This window comes from Sinocyclocheilus rhinocerous, unplaced genomic scaffold (genome assembly GCF_001515625.1).
Source record: "Sinocyclocheilus rhinocerous isolate Xijiao unplaced genomic scaffold, SAMN03320098_v1.1 scaffold722, whole genome shotgun sequence".
Taxonomy (NCBI): Eukaryota; Metazoa; Chordata; class Actinopteri; order Cypriniformes; family Cyprinidae; genus Sinocyclocheilus; species Sinocyclocheilus rhinocerous.
Window position 1 is genome coordinate 980,587 of NW_015638934.1, and position 18,243 is coordinate 998,829.

Genomic DNA, 18,243 nt, shown 5'->3' on the forward strand with positions numbered 1-18,243 from the left:
ATATTACTGATGAACTGATCAAAAAGTAGGCTACTGTTCACATGCGTTTTACTACTATACAGTATAGTAATATAGTAATAATTTAGCTCCTGTTTTATTGTTGATTTCCTCTTTTCCTGATCATTTGGAATGAGGATAAAAAGACAAAAAAAATTGTCCAGGTTTGGGTGCTGGTGGTGGTTTACCAGGTGGGACTGGTGTTGTGCCTGGAATAGGTAAGCAAAAATGCCTTTCAATGAGCAGAGCTATAATGACTATAACAGCTCTTTATATTGTGAGTAAATATGCTTATTAAAGCAAAAAACAAAAGACATTGAGTTTGAATTTAGGTAATCAGTGTTTTCATTTAGAAACTGCTTGGATTTCTTTCTTTTTTTTTTCTTCAGTAATCTTTCCTGGTTTACACTGTTTTTGATTTTGCCTAGCCATGTACAAACATTTTTCTATTTAATATTTGAAGAGTCTGTTGCAACCCCAAATCAAAAAGCCTGTTAAATTACTTTTGGCTGGCTTTAAAGACATAAATCAATTTGTGTACTGTAAACATGTTCCTTGAAACAGATTGTTCTTGAATGTTTGAAAATGTTTAAAAATGTAGCTCGTGTTCAATGGACTGAAAAATTGACCAAGCATGTTTGTCTTATTAATATGTTGCTTTACTCAAAATAAGCTTGCTGCTGTGAAAGAACTGGCACCACTTTTTGTTTTGTAGTCTATGGGAATAGAACTGGGGCCGGACCCCTAAATAAGGTATAAAAAAATAAAAAAAACAGCCCCTGATTGTTAGGTTCAGGTGTAACAAATGAACCTCCTAAACTATACAGGTGTGCAAATCAGCATTATTTGTTTAGTTCTGTGGAATGTTTGTGATTTGTAATCAGCAAATTAGACATTAGGAATTACATAAAGTGGAAATAAGGTGAAACCGAAGCAGTATAAGCAAACTATAGTTCCACTGCAGACGTGTAAGATGGTTTGTTGACTACCTTTGTCGGCTGACTAGTAAAAATGGGTAGACATGCAAGTTCTAAGGAGCAATTATAGACTTGAGATTTGGAAATGGTTTATCAATAAATTTTCATTTATAAAATTTTAGTTTACTAACATTTTCCAATGCATATTTTTTAGTTTGCCAGTTAGAGAATGGACCTCTTTTGAAGAGTCTGTGACTGTTTAAAATATGAAATCAGATAATTTTGCTGAACATGTTTTCATTTTCACTCTTGTCTACTTTTACCAAAACATGTGGCACTTTAATGCCCTGCAACGTTTAATGATATTCCATCGCTCCAGAATATACAAGTTATGATAATATGTCCTTCCTTGTGTCATTGTTGTCATCAGGTTTGGGTGGAGCTGGTGGAGTCCCAGGTGGAGTTGGAATAGGAACTGGATATGGAGGTAAAGTATTACATTTCCAAATATACAGCCAGTACACAACAACATTAACCCTGATGAGACAACATGATGTGCTGTAATTCTTGCTGTGTTCTAAACTTGCTCAGAAATATACAAGTTAGTAGCTATGCAGCCGAGCCTTGACTTGATGCAGACAGAGAATGGTATCCCATGTAGTGAGACGAGGTGTAACATGCAGTCTCTCTCTTTGGTTCACTGAACTTCAAATGCACCGCTGCATAGAAAGGGTAGGATCTTCAGATAGGAAGGGTCTGATCTTCCTTTTGTAGTAAAGCTACCTCATATTGTTGATGAGCCTAGATGAATAATGATGGTGTTGCACTGGACTTGCCAGGAAGACCAGAAGCTCAGTCTTCAGCTGGAGTTGGTGTAGTTGGAGCACTAGTTGAAGATGGTGTAGTTGAATCCAGGCTGAGGCAAGTAAAGATGCAGTCACTTTGTGATCATAAGACTGCATGTCTGCATGTCTTTATGTTATGAGGAAAAAAATCTACCTGGATGATAGGTGCCAGTGTAGTTGTGTATATCAAGAAGTGGAGGGGGCCAAGAACCAGACCCTGAGGTACACCAGTAGTTAACTGATGCGACTAAGAAACCCTTTCACTCTAAGGTATTCTGAAAAGATAAAAATATGAGGAACAATAGAACTCAAACCAGCAGAGTTCAATTCCCATGATATTCAGACAGTAGCGAGGAACTGGTCCCAGAAGTGGATGATTTTTCGCCAGTCACAGAATGATGGATAGATTTTCTCAGATGTGTATTTGTATAGATGCTTTTTTACCCAAAGTAAAAGCAGATTTCATATTTTCACAGGATATGGGACTGGGGCAAAACCACCTAAATATGGTAATTATTTTTCATTTTTATAGCAAATAGGAGTTTCAATATACTACAGAAACTCTCTAAACCAGGGGTCTCCAATCCTGCTCCTGGAGAGCTAATTTCCTGTCGACTTCAGTTCCAGCCCTGCTCCAACAAACCTGCCAGTTATTTTCCAATAATCCTGAACACCCTGATTAACTAGTTAAGGTGTGTTTGGTTGGCACTAAACTCTTGCCTACCCCTGCTCTAAACTGAAATAAATGTTGGCATGAAATGAAAATTTGTTTTTATAAATGCAAGTTATAGACTTATTATGAATGATTGAAATTCTCAAATTGAAAACAAAATTGATTAAATTTTTAATCAAAATGTCATAACTCCAATTCAGACCCACCAATCTGAAAATTTTTTATGTCTTCGTTAATGAAAAACTGATTCTGATCATCATCTCATTAGGAGAGAGTTCCATGAACTGAACTGAATGTGTCAGATAAAAAAAAGACATGCAAAATGTTTAGAGCAGTAGGTTCCTAGGACCAGGATTTTCTCTAGCGACGTATGCAGGATTTCTCTTAAACTCCTGATCAACATCCAATCAACAACCAAGGCATAGAACCAAACCACGCTCTGTTTTATTATAGTCCACTACACTTGGATGTGCATTACGGAAATACAGATCTGTCACTATTTCTGTTTCATCGTGATTTTAATGACAAATCTCATCCATGGGCAGGTGTTCCCGGTGGAGTACCCGGAGGTGTACCTGGAGGTATTTTTATTATATATACAGTTGCGCCATTTATTCAAGACATTAAAATTACAGTTCACTTGTGCTTAAATCCTAAAAGTCTTAAATTTAAAAGATTTAAATTTGACTAAATTCTCATAACAATTAAGCAATATGAGTCATAAATTGTGAATTAAAAGATTAATTCTCTAAAATGAATTTATGGTATTGCAGGGTATCCAGCAGGAGTTAAACCTCCGAAATATGGTGAGAGAACATTTTGTAGGTATTTTAAGATTTTATATTTAGGTTTTTTATACTTATTAAATGTTTACACCAAAACAAATGAATTGCACTTTTGAAAAACGTCTGAAATCATATTCACTCGAGGTGTACAGCCTACTCCTGATATAAATATGAGTAGTTTAGGACACTGTCTATTTGGAGTAAATAACATTTTTTTTTTACTTATTTATTTCATATTAAAGAAGTATGTAGATATGCAAGTAACCATTCGTGAAAATATACCCCAATTACATAATGCCAATATCTTTATTACAGTATTTTTATGAACTTCAATACATAAATTTGATTATAGAAAAAAATAAAACATTTGTTTGTTGACCAGCAAAATTATGAACATTTAATAGAAAATACTGACCGTTCTTTTGATTACAATAAAATTACGATAACACTTTAGATTAGGGAACATAATTATCTAACTAGTTGCTTATTAGCATGCCTATTACTTGTATATTGACTGTTTATTAGTAGCTATAAAGCACATATTAATGCATGTCCATATTCTAGATCCCTTAACCCTACCCCATACCTAAACATAACTATTACAACAACTACATTACTTACTCCCAATAAGCAGCAAATTAAAAGTTTATTGAGGGAAAACTCTTAATATTTAATAGTGAATATGTGTCCCCTAATCTAAAGTGTTACCAAAATTACTAGCCATAGCAGCTGCCTGTACATTTTTTCAAAAGAATCATAATAAACTGTAGTAAAGGAGATGTTAGTGCAAACTATGTGGTAACGATATGAATGGTGACATGGGTTGCCTGCAGGAGTTGCAGGAGGTGCAGGTACAGTACCTGGTGCAGCAGGAGCGCCACTGCCTGGAACTGGGACGGGACTGACACCAGGAGCCGGGGTTGGAGGTACTTGATTCAACTGACCCATGATCAGGTCACTATCAATGTGAGATAATAATCACCAGCAATCAATAAGACTCATTTTAATGTTTTCAGGATATCCTGGTGGAGTCAAACCTCCTAAAACTGGTACAGTAGTTCATATATTAGCTTCATATATTTCATAACAAGCTGCTTCATTTAAACCTGTGTTTACCTGCCTTTTAATAAGGTAATGCAGCATAATGGATTCCACCTGATGCACTTCTTCCCATTGTCTGCTAGGCACTGGGATCACTGGAACTGGAATAGCAGCTCCTGGAGCAACACCTGGTGGTGACGTGGTGGTTGTACCGGGTGGCACAGGCATCGGTGTTCCTGGAGGTACTGGTCTGCCCTTTGCACCAAGTGGAAAACCAGGTACAACAAATAGGCTTAGTCCACCAAATGCCATGAAGCACATAGTATGTCATGCTTGATTTGAACTAATGTGTTTGTTCCACAGCAAAGCTTCCAACGCTGGCTCCTGCAGGGACTGCTGTACCGGGTAAATACAAAACCGATTCTGTTTGATAAATGAGCAATCTCTATGCACTCTTAATTACATTTCAGTTTGTTGCCAAAGAAAGAAAGTAGTAGCTCATTCAAATAATGTACAGATTTTTGCAACAATTTTCTGCAAACAGTTACAGTACAGACAAATAATGGTTATTGAATTGGGGTCAGAATTACAGTTATTTCAAAATGAAGCATATCCATTATTTCATAGACCAAACCTTTATTGAAATAAAGAATAAACATTTACTCAATAGCATCCCCTTAATTTGTGCCTTATACAAAATGTTACATATGTAACCCTGGTTCCCTGAGTAGGGAACAAAATGCTGTATCATGCGATAACACTATGGGGAATGCCCTCGGCATGACAGTGTCTGAAGAATGCGTGCAATCACACCATTGGCCGACGAAGAGGTCAGCTGACATAGTGCACTGCATCACCTACATCATAAAAGGCCATCTCAAATATCACGTCCTCAGATTATCTGAAGGAAGATGCACGGGCCTGCCTGAAGTATGGCAATGAGACGCAGCATCTCATTCCCTACTCAGGAAATAAGAATTCAACGATGCGTCATGAGTTGACACCATGGGGAACTATATACCAATTATTGCATTCTGCAAAATGGACTTGATAATTACAGACAAGTGTGTTGGAGCAGGGTTGGAACTGAACTCTGCAGGTAGGCAGATCTCCAGGAACAGGATTCAGTACACCTGCCCTAGGACAATCCTCAGACACTGACTCTTGAGGCTCAAAAGAGGGTCCGATAAACCTTTCTAGGATAGGTCCAAGAAGGAGCTCTCGCTGGGCAGAAAGGCCTCAGCCATCTGATCCCATGTAAACCATGGGAAATTAGGGAGTATCTCCCCAATGAAGTACTGTCGATCTGCACATGCGGAAAGATTCTCTTGGAAAAATTCCAGGCAGTGGACTGGATCCAAATGATGCTGCTTACACTATGATGTGAAAGGCTGCCACTTCAGAGCATATACTTTCCTAGTAGAGGGAGCCTTAACAATTAAAAAAAAATGACTAGAATTGACCAGAATTTAATATTGGGCTCCCCTCAAAGACCAAACTCATAACTTTAACGGCTCAGGCCAGGGGTATTGAACTAAGCCCTGCAGTTGAGACAGCAATCTCCCATGGAGGGCCTACCAGGAGGAATATTAGGCCCGAGAACCACTCTCGGGCCGGCCAGCACAGGGCTATGAGCAATAGGCCTACTCCATTCTGCCTTACACTTGCTAGAACTCCCAGGAGCAGTACTATCAGGGAAAAGCATACAGAATAGTGGCTACAGAAGCTGGACTCATTGCTCAAAAGAGATAGCACTTCTTGTGCTAAAAACGGTGCCTCCCAAACATTTACAAAACTGCAAAACTGTGTATTGAAACCCCTCTAACAATCACATACAGCAATGGTGTTTTGCAGAGAATGGTCAAAAAGTTAACTACAATCTGCTGCCTCCCAATGCACTAGATGTGGCAGGTTTAGCAAAACCCTGTGGGAGAATGAGCGCCCCAATGGGCTTGCCATTGAACGACTAGTACATCTGGTCATCAACTTGGTGGCATGGAGGGCAAGGTCTGCGGGCCAATGTAGCTCTTGAACTGCCTCAAGGGTTCAGCCCACTCCTCCATCTATTTCCCTGAGCAATTCCGCCATGGTGTGCAGGGATGCACTAGCCTAACCAGCCTCGACATAGGCTTTACCAACCCATCTAGATGTAGCTCTACGCTGTCTGGATGGTAATGCCGGTCATCTCCAGGACTATTGCTGAGGCAGGTGAGAGATAGCTAGCCATAACTAGTGGAGATAGTGGAGTCAATCTGGCTAAAATTAAGTATCTTAGAAGGTAGCAAGATTTCAGTAGCAATGATCTCAGATGGTTTTATATCAGACATGTGCCAATGATGCTCAAATATCTTGTCTAGCTTGTCTAGGTTTTGTTGTTTTTGTTATTTTTAGTTGAAAGACAGGGAGACATACAGTATATTTAGATTGGTTTTGAGGTTCCTTTCGAGGGGAGACTGACTTTGAGGTTCAGACGATAAAATGGCAACTCTTACGGATAATATTACTGTATGAGATTAATGAGATTAGATCTATCAAAACCTTATAATCTGCGATTGTTATTATATCACTCAGTCATCATGGGGCTCAAAAGATACCGTTTCCTGAGAATGACCCAGATGGGGTCACTGCTGGACACACTAGGGGTTGTATTCATTGTTGGGCTGTGTTTGTGCATTCATCTGACTGTAGATGTACGCTGATACACAGTAAAATCCAGAGTGTTAAATTAACACTGAAGCAGTGTTAAAGTTAAATTTAAGATTCTCTTTGGCTGGCACAATTGTGTGTGTTAAGCACATACGTGATGGCAAGGACCTTATGGTAAAATCATGTCATGTGTCTGAGTCCCTGATGGAAATTTATCTAAAGCTGTAGTGCTTTTATGCTTTCTATATTTTGGCAGTTATACGAGATAACAATGTGAGAAAAACCTTCTTAAACTACTTTTATAAATATGGTTCATAAAGAGGTTTCAATGCTGGCACTCATAGACATGAAGAATCAGCATGTGAATCTCAGCAGATTCTTGATGTCTGTGTGTCTAAACAGTACAGACGTTCTAAACTGGTGTGCAAAGTGCTTTTAAAGCTCTACCTATTATTTCATTAAAATACAGTTGTTATCAGTAACAAACTATATTACACATTACCACTGGTGACATCACTGAACTTAGCTACTACATGACAACAATGTCATAATCAAAAAAATGGCCAATATAATCTGAACATATTTTCTCGTGGTAGCTCTTGTCATAAACACAATTACAGCAACCAGAAAAAAACTAATGTTAAAAAGTCAAGGGTCAAGAGCCCAACTAAAGCAAACATTTATCTCCACAACGGTGACTTCAAATTTTATTATTTTCAATAAACATTAACATCTAAATCTCTGTTAATTCTATATGATCCGAGTCGAGTTCGCTACAACTCTTCCGTGCGGAGAAAAGCCTCAATTCTCGCGTTCACGAACTACAACATCCAGAGACCACTGGCTGACCGACCGGATGGAGACCCCCCTCTCTCTGGCCCACCGTGGTGACGCAACGGTGTCAGAGTTCCCAGAGTCTGTAATGGCCGATCTGAGTGACATATAATCTGACCAATTGCAGCCCAGAACTGACCGCAGATCTTTATAACATCAGAAGGGCTCAATTCGCGCTGGAATGAGATAGAGAGCCATTATCCCCTGACGCGCTGGATTCCGTTCCTAAAGTCTCCCCAGACGCGCGCCCAGTCCTCTCCACGGCAAGGCTGACCGTTCTTCATCATATATAACTTGTAATTTGATAATCATAGACTAATATGATCCGAGTCGAGTTCGCTACAACTCTTCCGTGCGGAGAAAAGCCTCAATTCTCGCGTTCACGAACTACAACATCCAGAGACTGACCGACCGGATGGAGACCCCCCTCTCTCTGGCCCACCGTGGTGACGCAACGGTGTCAGAGTTCCCGATTTGGACCCGTATTCGGGTCCGCAGAGTCAGCAGCTGTTCATCACTAATGATCAATCAGCACTTAATTAATGACATAATTATCTCATTAACTTTCACACTCTTTTAGAGTGGGACCATATATGCTCTGAGCAGTGTTCATTTAACACTCGGGATTTTACTGTGTAAACCTGAAGTTGGTAAGTCCTCAATATACAACATTAGACACTGGAGGTGTGACTTACCTAGAATTATATGTCCTGGCGTTCAGATATATCATTCATCCTGAGCTGTGAGAGAAGTTGAATAGGCTTCCTTTACCATGGTGTTGTCATTTCCTGTCAAAACCCAGCTACTTCCTGACTAACTTGACATTTGCCCCATTTACTTTGGAATCACCCCATTTAAAAAAAAAAAAAAAAAAAAGAATCAAAGACCAAATTCACAGTCCAAAGCTCTATAGTTGTTTACAGTCTCTACAGGGAAAGGGCAAAATGTTCAGAAAATAATCCATGGTAATATTTTAAATGTGCATTACTTAGTTGTACCACTTGGGGGCAGGGTAAAATCCCTTGTGACAAAGTTCTCTGTCCTCATATCATCTAAGTGATTTCAAGGGAATATTTAAAAATAATAATAATAATCACCATAAAAGTCACTATGGTAAAACTATGCTATATTTTGTACTGTGTAAATATATGAATATGTCATAATGCAGTCTAGAGTACCATGATGCCTCTGATATTAAGTATCATCCTCCACAATACTTTCAGTGTAAGGGTAAAAAAGTCCTGATGTATACACTCAGCAAACATAGTTGTAACAGATAAATATAGTCCTATGACGAAACAGAATTGTATACAATCTCCCACTGGGTAAAGCTCAGGAAGTGTAAGTTCTGTCATATGAAAAGTGTAACAAATATGCACATGCACCCAAAGCTAAGCACTGCTCTATACAGTTTACACAGAAACGATAAACAAACAAATAAACATTTTGATAGGCACCTATATATTTGACTATAGTGTAAAGTACAGTTTTGTGTTTACAGGTCCTGGTGGGGTTTACCCATATGGATATGGTAAATATGATCAGTCCATCATTAAAGACAAAAACACATTAAAAACTTACCAAAGTCAAAATCATGCTGAATGTTTCTTCGTCCTGTTGTTTTAGGCCCATTTCCTGGTGGCACTGGAGCAGCTGGAATTGGAACTGGTGTGTTACCTGGAGCCAAACCTCTGAAAGCCCCTGGTAAGATCATATATACTGTACCAGGGGTGGCCAACATCGGCCCTGGAGAGCCACAGTCCTGCAGAGTTTCACTCCAACCTTAATCAAACACACCTAAACAAGCTAATCAAGGTCTAATAGTTATTAGAAAGCTGCAGGCAGGTGAGTTTTTATCCAGGTTGGAGCAAAACTCTGCAGGACTGTGGCTCTCCAGGACCAACTTTGGCCACATCTGAAATATATCCATATAACTACCTTTGCTACAGATTACTCAGGCATCAATAACGAAGTTCACATAGACTAAGATATTCAGATATTGGAATTAATTGGTCAAAATCTTAAATTGACTGCTATAAGCAGATATAAAATTATATCCCAGTTGCGTGAAATTTTAGTTAATGTAAAGACCTTCAGAATTCACAAGATCCATTGTAACAGAATGTGCATGTAAACGTGCATGCATTTAATCAGAAAATGCTGATTACCATATACTGTGTGTATGTGTATATATATATATATATATATATATAAGATCACATTAATTATTGGTGTAGGGGGAGTTGGAGGGGCAGGACTCGTACCTGGAGCAGGTGAGATGTAATGCAATACTAAATGACTTGATACTTGATCCTTTAGCAGTGTTCCTGTAGCTTGAGAAGTACTAAAAGTACAATACTAAGGTCACAGCTTCCCAGGGAATACATAAACTGAAAAAAATGCATGTTTTCAATGCAATATATATCACTTTGAATAAAAATGTATGCCAAGTGCATTAACAGTTGTGAGTCAAATGCTTTTGGAAGGGTCCAGGTTTTTACATTTTTCTAGAAGTTATGAAGGCGCTGGGCTGTCTATATGTAGACTTCTGTAGGGAGGATTTGCAGTTTGTTAGTGAAGATAGGAGGGTGCTTCAGAACCTGATCGAAATATCAGTGCCTAGGATGTGCCGTCTTAAACAGAGGTGTAAGATTGAAAACCAAATATGCCACTATATTAGGCATCATTTGCTCAGATAGGAAGGTTGTGATTTTACTGCACTACAGGGGTGGCCAACATCAGTCCTGCAAAGTTTTTCTCCATGTTGTGTATATCGGGAAGAGGAGGGGGCCAAGCATCGAACCCTGAAGTACCCCAGTCCCAAAGGATAGCCAGTGTAATTTAAACTTCCCTTTAAGATACTCCAAAGGATAGCAGGGAGTGCAGATCCTGTAATGCAGAGTGTTGATCATGATCATGAGTTGTGATGTCCTCTACAAGGACAGCCCTGACTCTGTAACATGACACACACCATTTTCTGTCAAAATACTGAACATACTATTGAAATAGTGTTCCTTGTGTTACTGGGCTATTGTTAAAGACACAGATCATCTTGTTGCAGGTGGAGGGTATCCAGCAGGTGTTGGTGTTGGAGCTGGTGCTAAACCACCTAAACCAGGTAGCAAAAGAAAGCATACAAAATATTCATGTTCTGCAACACGACGCCACACTGTGCTTCAAAAGCATTGCCAAATTCATTTTCAAAGATTTTCCCCAAGAACAAATGCACTCCCCATGGCCATAGATTAACACTGAAGCTTCAATTAACTGGAATTGCAGAGGATATAGGGAAATGCATTTAACAAGTACAAAATATTCATTGTGGGTTTTTGTTTTCTTCCTCTAAATTGTGTGAGCTGTGATTGTGCTGAGTGTTTAACATCTAACTCTATCAACAGGCTACGGCTCTTTGGGTACAGGATACGCACAGCCAGGTGAGGCCCAGCATTAACTCTACAAAGAATGATTGCTTCACGCAGATCTTAATTGGCATCTACACATGTTCTTGAATATATGTCTATATGTTTGTGCAATAGACAAATTTTAATGTAAAATGAGGAGAGGTGTTATAGAAGTGGTGCTCAAAGTGGGCCTTTACTGGTGCTGAGCTCTGCCAATTATGTGTGACTCTGTTAACAGTAACAGGAATGATTGTTTTGGATCATTCGGTCTTTTGACATGCTGGTACTCTCTCGAAACCAGAATCCCCCAGTCGAGCAGACAGCCTAGCCCCTCTGTCCTGCCCACGACACATGTACATTCACACTCATAGCAGTAACACACTTGTGTAATCACTCTCACACACACAATGCAGTGAGCCTGAGATCATGGGTTTGTATTGGTCCTGTGAGCAATGATTTGATGTCACTGTGTTCTCTCAAGCACTGTCCTTTCAGAACATCTTCCTCAATTGGCTTCTCTGCTTATGCAGATACACAGTAAACCCAGCCAAAACCATCTGCCAGAATACTTGCTGTATTCACAACACAGTCACAAAAAAAGATGTTTCTACTGAGAAAAAGACTAAATTACTCTTAAATTTGTGTCCATTGGCATTTCAGAAGAGATCGGAGTGATCTCAATCTGTGCTTTAATTTGCCAAGATACTAAAGCCTTTATAATTAGATTACAAGTTATAATGAATACTAATCCTGTTTATTGACAAATGCTGTTTTAGATGAACTGAGTTAGAGATCTAAATCTTTTTGTCTTTTCTTCCTACAGGTGGTGTAGCTCCAGGAGGATATGGAGGATATCCACAAGCATATCCAGGTATCATTTTATAGAAATAATCCAAGGCTAAATTCATATTGTATCTCCTTATAGAATTCAGCCCCTCTGTAGTTAATTTCCCATTCTGAGGGGCATTCTACGTTTGATAAGATGTCTCAAGTGTTCCCAGAAAGTGTCTGTGAAGCTTCAGCTCAAAATACACCACAGAACAATTATTATTCAATGTTGTAAATGGCCATTTTTTGGGTGGAAGCACAAATATGCTGTTTTTGTGTGTTTCTCTTTAAATGCAAATGAGCTGCTGCTCCCCGACCCCCTTTCCAGAAGAGGGCGGAGCTTGTGGCTCAGTGGCAATAATCAAAACATCTGTTTTTTTATTATCATATATGCATATTGCAGTTCTTTGTCATCATCGTTTATTCCTTGCATGCGTTGTCAGTTTAAACTTCTGATATGCAGTTTGTTTGAGCACACAGAAAGCCGTCTCTTTTGCATCAGCTGTCAAAAACATGCAAGGTTATGTGAAAACACATAAACACAGTCGGTTATGTCTGTGAACATAAACAGCTTCATGTGTATCAGTATATTAGATCTGTGAAATGGCGACAACACACTACTAACGTAATTCAACCAGGCCTTGCCCGCTTTAGTTTTTTAGCATATGCCTTGGGTGGGATTTATTTAAAGGTGGGATACTGTGATGAGAAAACTCAGGACTACAGTCGAGATGTTTGAGGGAGTTCAGAAACAGTGCTTACTAATATACGTAGAGAACGACTTTGGAGTGACTGTGCTTTGTAAACGTGCAGATCTTTTTCATGCACAAACAGAAGGGGAAAAAAACTCATAAGATCCCTCTAAACAACATATCCTGACAGACAATACGCTGAAAAGCGTCACTGATCACTATGGAAAGACACGTTGACTGCTGAAATCCGCTTGCTATGAAGAGCGTCGGCTTGAAGTGCAAATATCATGCAAAGTGTATTTGCATTCTGACTATAATGTGAGTCTCGGTGCTTGCTAATACTCACGCTCAAGCTGCTGTCATACCACACGCTATTATGTGTTAGTTATTATATAATCACAACGTAGAGCTGCTCGGTGGGTTTATTATTATCTCCGTCCAGATGCTCTTGGTCACAGCTGGTCATAAATCTCCTGCTGGAATAAACAGTAATCCTGACGCTGTCTGTTGGCTTACTCAAAGTTCCTATTGGCATCTATTTCACACAGTTATTCTTCGCTTTACTTAATTAGACACAACGCCACGTTTCACTCAGTCACTCATGTGGTTTGAACAGCTCATAATAATGCAATGATTTCTTGTGTTTTAGGGGGATATGGAGCAGGACTGTCACCACAACAAGGTAAACGCTCTTAAAACCCTTACAACATCACTGGAAGATTCAGCTCTAGCTGTTGAGCTCATTCAGTCTCTTTAACTCTGAAGTATATATATATATATTCAATAAAGGGATGAATTAGACTAATGAAGAATCTCCAAGCTGCTAATTGAAAGTAAAATGAATATCATAAAGGTGGTCCATACAGCTCAGACACTGTATTCCAAACACTCTGAGCTCATACAATAGCTTTGCGCATTCATTACAAATATGGGGCATCTACAGCAGAAATACCTGTAAATCAGTTCTGAAACTGTACAGTTACTGCTAACTTTTTTGATGGTACATGTGAATTTATAAGATTACCAGTATTAACACATCCAGCATTACATTTATATTTACTGTATGTTCTTGTTTAATGTGTATTTCATGTGTACTTCTTTCCTCAGCAAAAGCAGCCAAATATGGAGGTGGACTGACGGGATTCCTGGGAGCAGGTTATCGAGGTACGAGATTAATCCTGCCGCCACATAATCACTGATTTCTCATAATCACTGCTCTCATTTCTGATGTCCTCAACTAAACGTCCTGATCCTAAATCACACCAAACACTGGCCTACTTCTTCTGAAGTTTGGATTTACATGAGCATATGTGCATTTATAAAACAGAGCCGGACTGGTAGACGTCATAAAGCAGTCGAGATGCTCTGGAGGATCTCTCCGCATTGAGTGCAGACTCCATTCTGACATGAATCAGGCGAATTTCTGATGGATAGAATGTTTTTTTCTTTTTTCTTGTTGAACTTGTCAAACTTGTCATTTCACGTTTCAAGGGATAGCTCACCCAAAAATGAAAACTGTCATCACCCTCATGCCATTTCAAACCCAGCTGACTTTCATTTATCTTCATTCACACAAATGAAGAGATGCTATAGTATTTCATGTATGATGAGGTGTTGTTCTGCAGGTGGAGCCGGCTGCCAAGGAAAATACTGCGGGAGGAGGAGAAAGTAAAGGATCTCTTGAGATGTGAAGTGACCTCAAGAAACATGGTGCTACTGCATGCTCCAGAGTGTACTTTTGATACTCAAACAAACAATCCCAGCATGCACAAGTGTTATGTTTTGTACTGATCGTAAGTATTTGTAACAAATCCAAATTCAGATCCCCGAACCGTCTAGTGTTTTGTGAAAATAATTCCAATTCTAATGGCACATTCCATCACCTTACTGTTTCCTAGTGTAGGGTTGCATATAACCGGGTTGATTAGCTGGCAATGCTGTTGTGTAGCTGTAAACGTTTTAACCACCGACCTCTTATTTGTGTGCGTTTCTGAGTCCATCCGAAGCTCTTTTGCTCCGTCGCGGTCACGATCTGGCGCTCTAGACTCTTTCACATCTTCCAGCGTCCTCGCCGACTCGTGAGTGAAAGCGTCCTGTCATTCTGTCATTCTGCTGATTAAACTCCGGGTTGAAATGCTTCACATCTGGCTGTGCTTCAGCTCAGGGGTTTGCCTGTTATTTTTACCCTTCAGCAGCTTTCTGTGCAGATGGGCCTTAAGATTACAGTGCTTTATGGGTGACTCTCTCTCTCACACACACACACACACACAAAAAGAAATTATATTTTGCATAAAGAAAATTAAGCCTGTTTTAAGAGCACAGATTCTTTCAATTAAACACATTTTCCACAAATTCTAATGATTTTGGTGCTTTTACTTTTTTCTTTTGTAATGATCAATTATTCTCAATGGTAAAATTTTATTCTCATCACTGTAATACAAAAAAGTGTAATACTTCCAATGATGTATAAATACTTTTGTAGTGAATTTGTTTCTAACGTTATTTTCATTTTCTTCATGACAATATAATTTCTTTTTATTTCTTGCGATGAAATGTGACCCGTGACATGTTTTGTGAGATTCACCCCCTCTGGATGATTTAGGCTTTCGTGAAGCATCAGTGAGTGTCTTCAGTTTGAATCTCATCTCCTGATTTGAGACGCTTGAAAAACAGGCCTCAATAATAAATGCGTATTGCAGGCATAGAAACACAGATTACGCTAAGAGAGCTTTGTGGATGGCAGAACGTCTGACAGCGACAGCGTGCGGCTCGATCGATCGCAGCATTCACTCTTGCACACTGTGTGAAGTATGAAGAGCTCTGCTCTGATAGTGCTGAGAACAAGCAGAAGTGAATGACAGCTTACGTCTAACATCAATCATCTGTTTTGGTATCTGTCCGGTGAAGGGAACAAACTGAAAGTAACTGTGTAAAATAGTAATCATTGTTCTGACTTGTACATTATGTATGTTTAAACCTGGAAGATTAAAAGATATGCTTATGTTTTTCCCTGGACCCGGGGACTACAGGTGCTTCTTTAATCGCTGTGTATTCACATAGAATTAGTTTATGTATATCATACGCTTACCGTAGGTTGGATCATTTAACAACAGGTTACTTTGCCTTATGTTGTTTGTTTTGCACCATTTGAACTTGACATGTTGACCTATTATCGAGTTTGTACACATCATATGAAAATAACTTTAAATAGCTTCTGCAATGTAGTCACTGTGGAACTTGCAAAACTGTGTGTGCTTTTTTAAGATGTGTGTGTGTGTGTAGGTGATGTATGTAAATCTCCTCAATGTGTGTGTGTGTGTGTGCCCCAAGAGCCTCACTAGCCAATGTATTATCAAACATATAATGTGTCAGTTTTTGCTATACTTGGTTGATACTGTTTTTCGATCCATCTGGAGAGACACTTTATCATGCAGTAATGTACCTGGTGCTGTATTTGACCTGCCTGTGAGCCCTACCAGCTCTTCTCTATAGTGCCGTGGGATTTACATCTTATTTAAATAAAGGGGCGGGGCTGTTGCACTTTTCCACAACCTATATTCTGACTAGTTCCCGGAAATCCCGGCATTTTACCTGCTCTAGTGAAAAATTAAATAAAATATTTTAAATAATTAAAAACTGCATTCTTGGTGTGCATGATTGTGTAAAATGATAAAAACACACCGTGAATGTGAAGGCTGGGTCATGTCTTAAACTGTTCTGAGATCACTGTAAACCACAGCTTCATGTGGATTAATGCATTAATAAAACAGTTACCACACACAGATTTCATCAAATAAACACACAGCAACACTAATACTGAAGTAATGAGGTCACAGGGGTGTGTTTACGGAGCATTTTACAACAGTGTCCAAAGAGGCCCAGCCATTTCTAATCAAGGACTGGACCTTCTATAAAACACCACACCAAACAACCAGTGTTGAGAATAAGGTTACTTTGGAAATGTAACAGGTTACAGATTACAAGTTACCCTATTTAAAATGTAATAAGTAGTGTAACTATTTCAATTACTTTATCAATGTAACCGATTGCATTTGATTACTTTTCTGAAATTCTTACAAATGTTTTCAACTGTTAATAATATTGAAGCATGTAAAGCAGGCAGGGTAACATTACAGTACACAACACTGATTACTGTCAGACTTTCACTATCCGTCATCACTCAAATTAAGATTATAATCATTTAATTTTAAAGCACAGTCACCACAGAATCAGACTATGATACTGTTTCTGAAATCAAATCTTTTCACAGCTATGACAGAAACACTGATATCTAACAGTGCCTTGGAAAAACTGTTAATTTAAAATAAATAAATACATAAAGCATATACATAAACCCAAATAGGAAATAAAAGTGATTGAATGAGCATGTGTCCTAAACTCCTGAAACATTGGTGTCTCATATTTTAGAGCAGTCAATGCGATTTATGAAAGAAATCAATTAAATCTGTATGTGTGTGAAAACATTGCAACCCCCTTTTGTAATCATTAACATTTTCATAAGTAACTGTAACTTAATTACACTTTTTAATCTCAGTAACTGTAACAGATTAGTTACATTAATGTTGTAATTAAATTACCTAATTATGTTACATGTAACTAGTGACTCCCCAACAACATAAAAAAACAACAAAAATATCTAAAAATTTGTATTCATGACATCTCTAAACGGGTGCTACATTCTTTCTATCAAGTCTATTTAGATTTTTTTTTTTTTTTTTAAATATGACATTTTCCCAGACAAAAATAAAATAATCGTAACTTCCAATTAAATTTATATTTTTATATATAGGCCTACATATATTAATTAATAAAACAAATGCATATTGTCATTATTGTCTCTATCAAACTTTACTTCCTTTTCTTTTAATCGGCGTCACAAAGTATCCAAATAAACACGACCTCGCTCCAGAGAGACAGCGCAAGCGCATGCGCGCCAGTGTCTTCCAGGGATGGTGTTCATTTGGCCCGGTTTCTCGCTTTCTGTCTGCAGGAGTCCCACTATGGCAAAGGCCCGGGAAGCGCCCAGGCGCGTAACTTACACTGAAAGCTTAGCCTTCCGCAGCTCCCGCCTACTTACCGACTCAAAGCCGTCAGCTAATCAGACAGCAGCGTGACGCGACGCGACGTGAAGCGTGTAATATTCATGAGGCGAGGCAAGCCTTTGCCGTAGTAGCGCAGTTCCAGCGCCGCGTTTCTCCAGCGCGTCTGACCGCCGAGGGGAGCTTCTGTCGCGGCGCTTGAATGAGGTTGATGCTGCTCTGCTGCTCCTGGAAGGACGAACGCATGGGAGAGGAGGAAGGTTAGTGTGTCTTGTGTATACTGCTGCTGCTGCTGCTGATGATGATGATGATGCGCATCTTCAGCAGGGCTCGTGAGGATGCTGGTGCTGTCTGCGACACAAACAGCGTCTGCTCTCAGTGCTGTGTTGTGCTGCTATAGCGTGACCTGTGAAGAAGCACATGTGTGCTCACTGCTGCTGCAATATTGCGGGAAACATTCACTCATTAGGTCTCAAGTGTCTCCTCAGCTGCTAACTATCCCGTTCACTTGTGTTCACTTCAGC

The 18,243-nt window shown here is 39.2% G+C and overlaps 2 protein-coding genes across 2 annotated transcripts in view; both read left to right on the plus strand.

Annotated features, from left to right (window-relative positions):
* LOC107750101 (elastin-like) overlaps positions 1-14,969 on the plus strand; it is a 58,899-nt gene extending 43,930 nt beyond the window's left edge. The window contains exons 32-47 of the mRNA XM_016565368.1: positions 2,236-2,268; positions 2,978-3,013; positions 3,206-3,238; positions 4,051-4,143; positions 4,234-4,266; positions 4,402-4,536; positions 4,622-4,663; positions 9,240-9,269; positions 9,365-9,442; positions 9,970-10,011; positions 10,800-10,856; positions 11,137-11,172; positions 11,963-12,010; positions 13,309-13,341; positions 13,767-13,823; positions 14,285-14,969. Coding sequence (XP_016420854.1) covers positions 2,236-2,268; positions 2,978-3,013; positions 3,206-3,238; positions 4,051-4,143; positions 4,234-4,266; positions 4,402-4,536; positions 4,622-4,663; positions 9,240-9,269; positions 9,365-9,442; positions 9,970-10,011; positions 10,800-10,856; positions 11,137-11,172; positions 11,963-12,010; positions 13,309-13,341; positions 13,767-13,823; positions 14,285-14,331 — 833 coding nt within the window. The 3' untranslated portion in view covers positions 14,332-14,969. The remainder of the gene's footprint in view (positions 1-2,235; positions 2,269-2,977; positions 3,014-3,205; positions 3,239-4,050; positions 4,144-4,233; positions 4,267-4,401; positions 4,537-4,621; positions 4,664-9,239; positions 9,270-9,364; positions 9,443-9,969; positions 10,012-10,799; positions 10,857-11,136; positions 11,173-11,962; positions 12,011-13,308; positions 13,342-13,766; positions 13,824-14,284) is intronic.
* Positions 14,970-17,726: 2,757 nt separating this feature from the next.
* Positions 17,727-18,243, plus strand: part of LOC107750118 (LIM domain kinase 1-like) — a 55,992-nt gene continuing 55,475 nt past the window's right edge. The window contains exon 1 of the mRNA XM_016565383.1: positions 17,727-17,979. Within this exon, the coding sequence (XP_016420869.1) occupies positions 17,922-17,979 (58 nt within the window). The 5' untranslated portion in view covers positions 17,727-17,921. The remainder of the gene's footprint in view (positions 17,980-18,243) is intronic.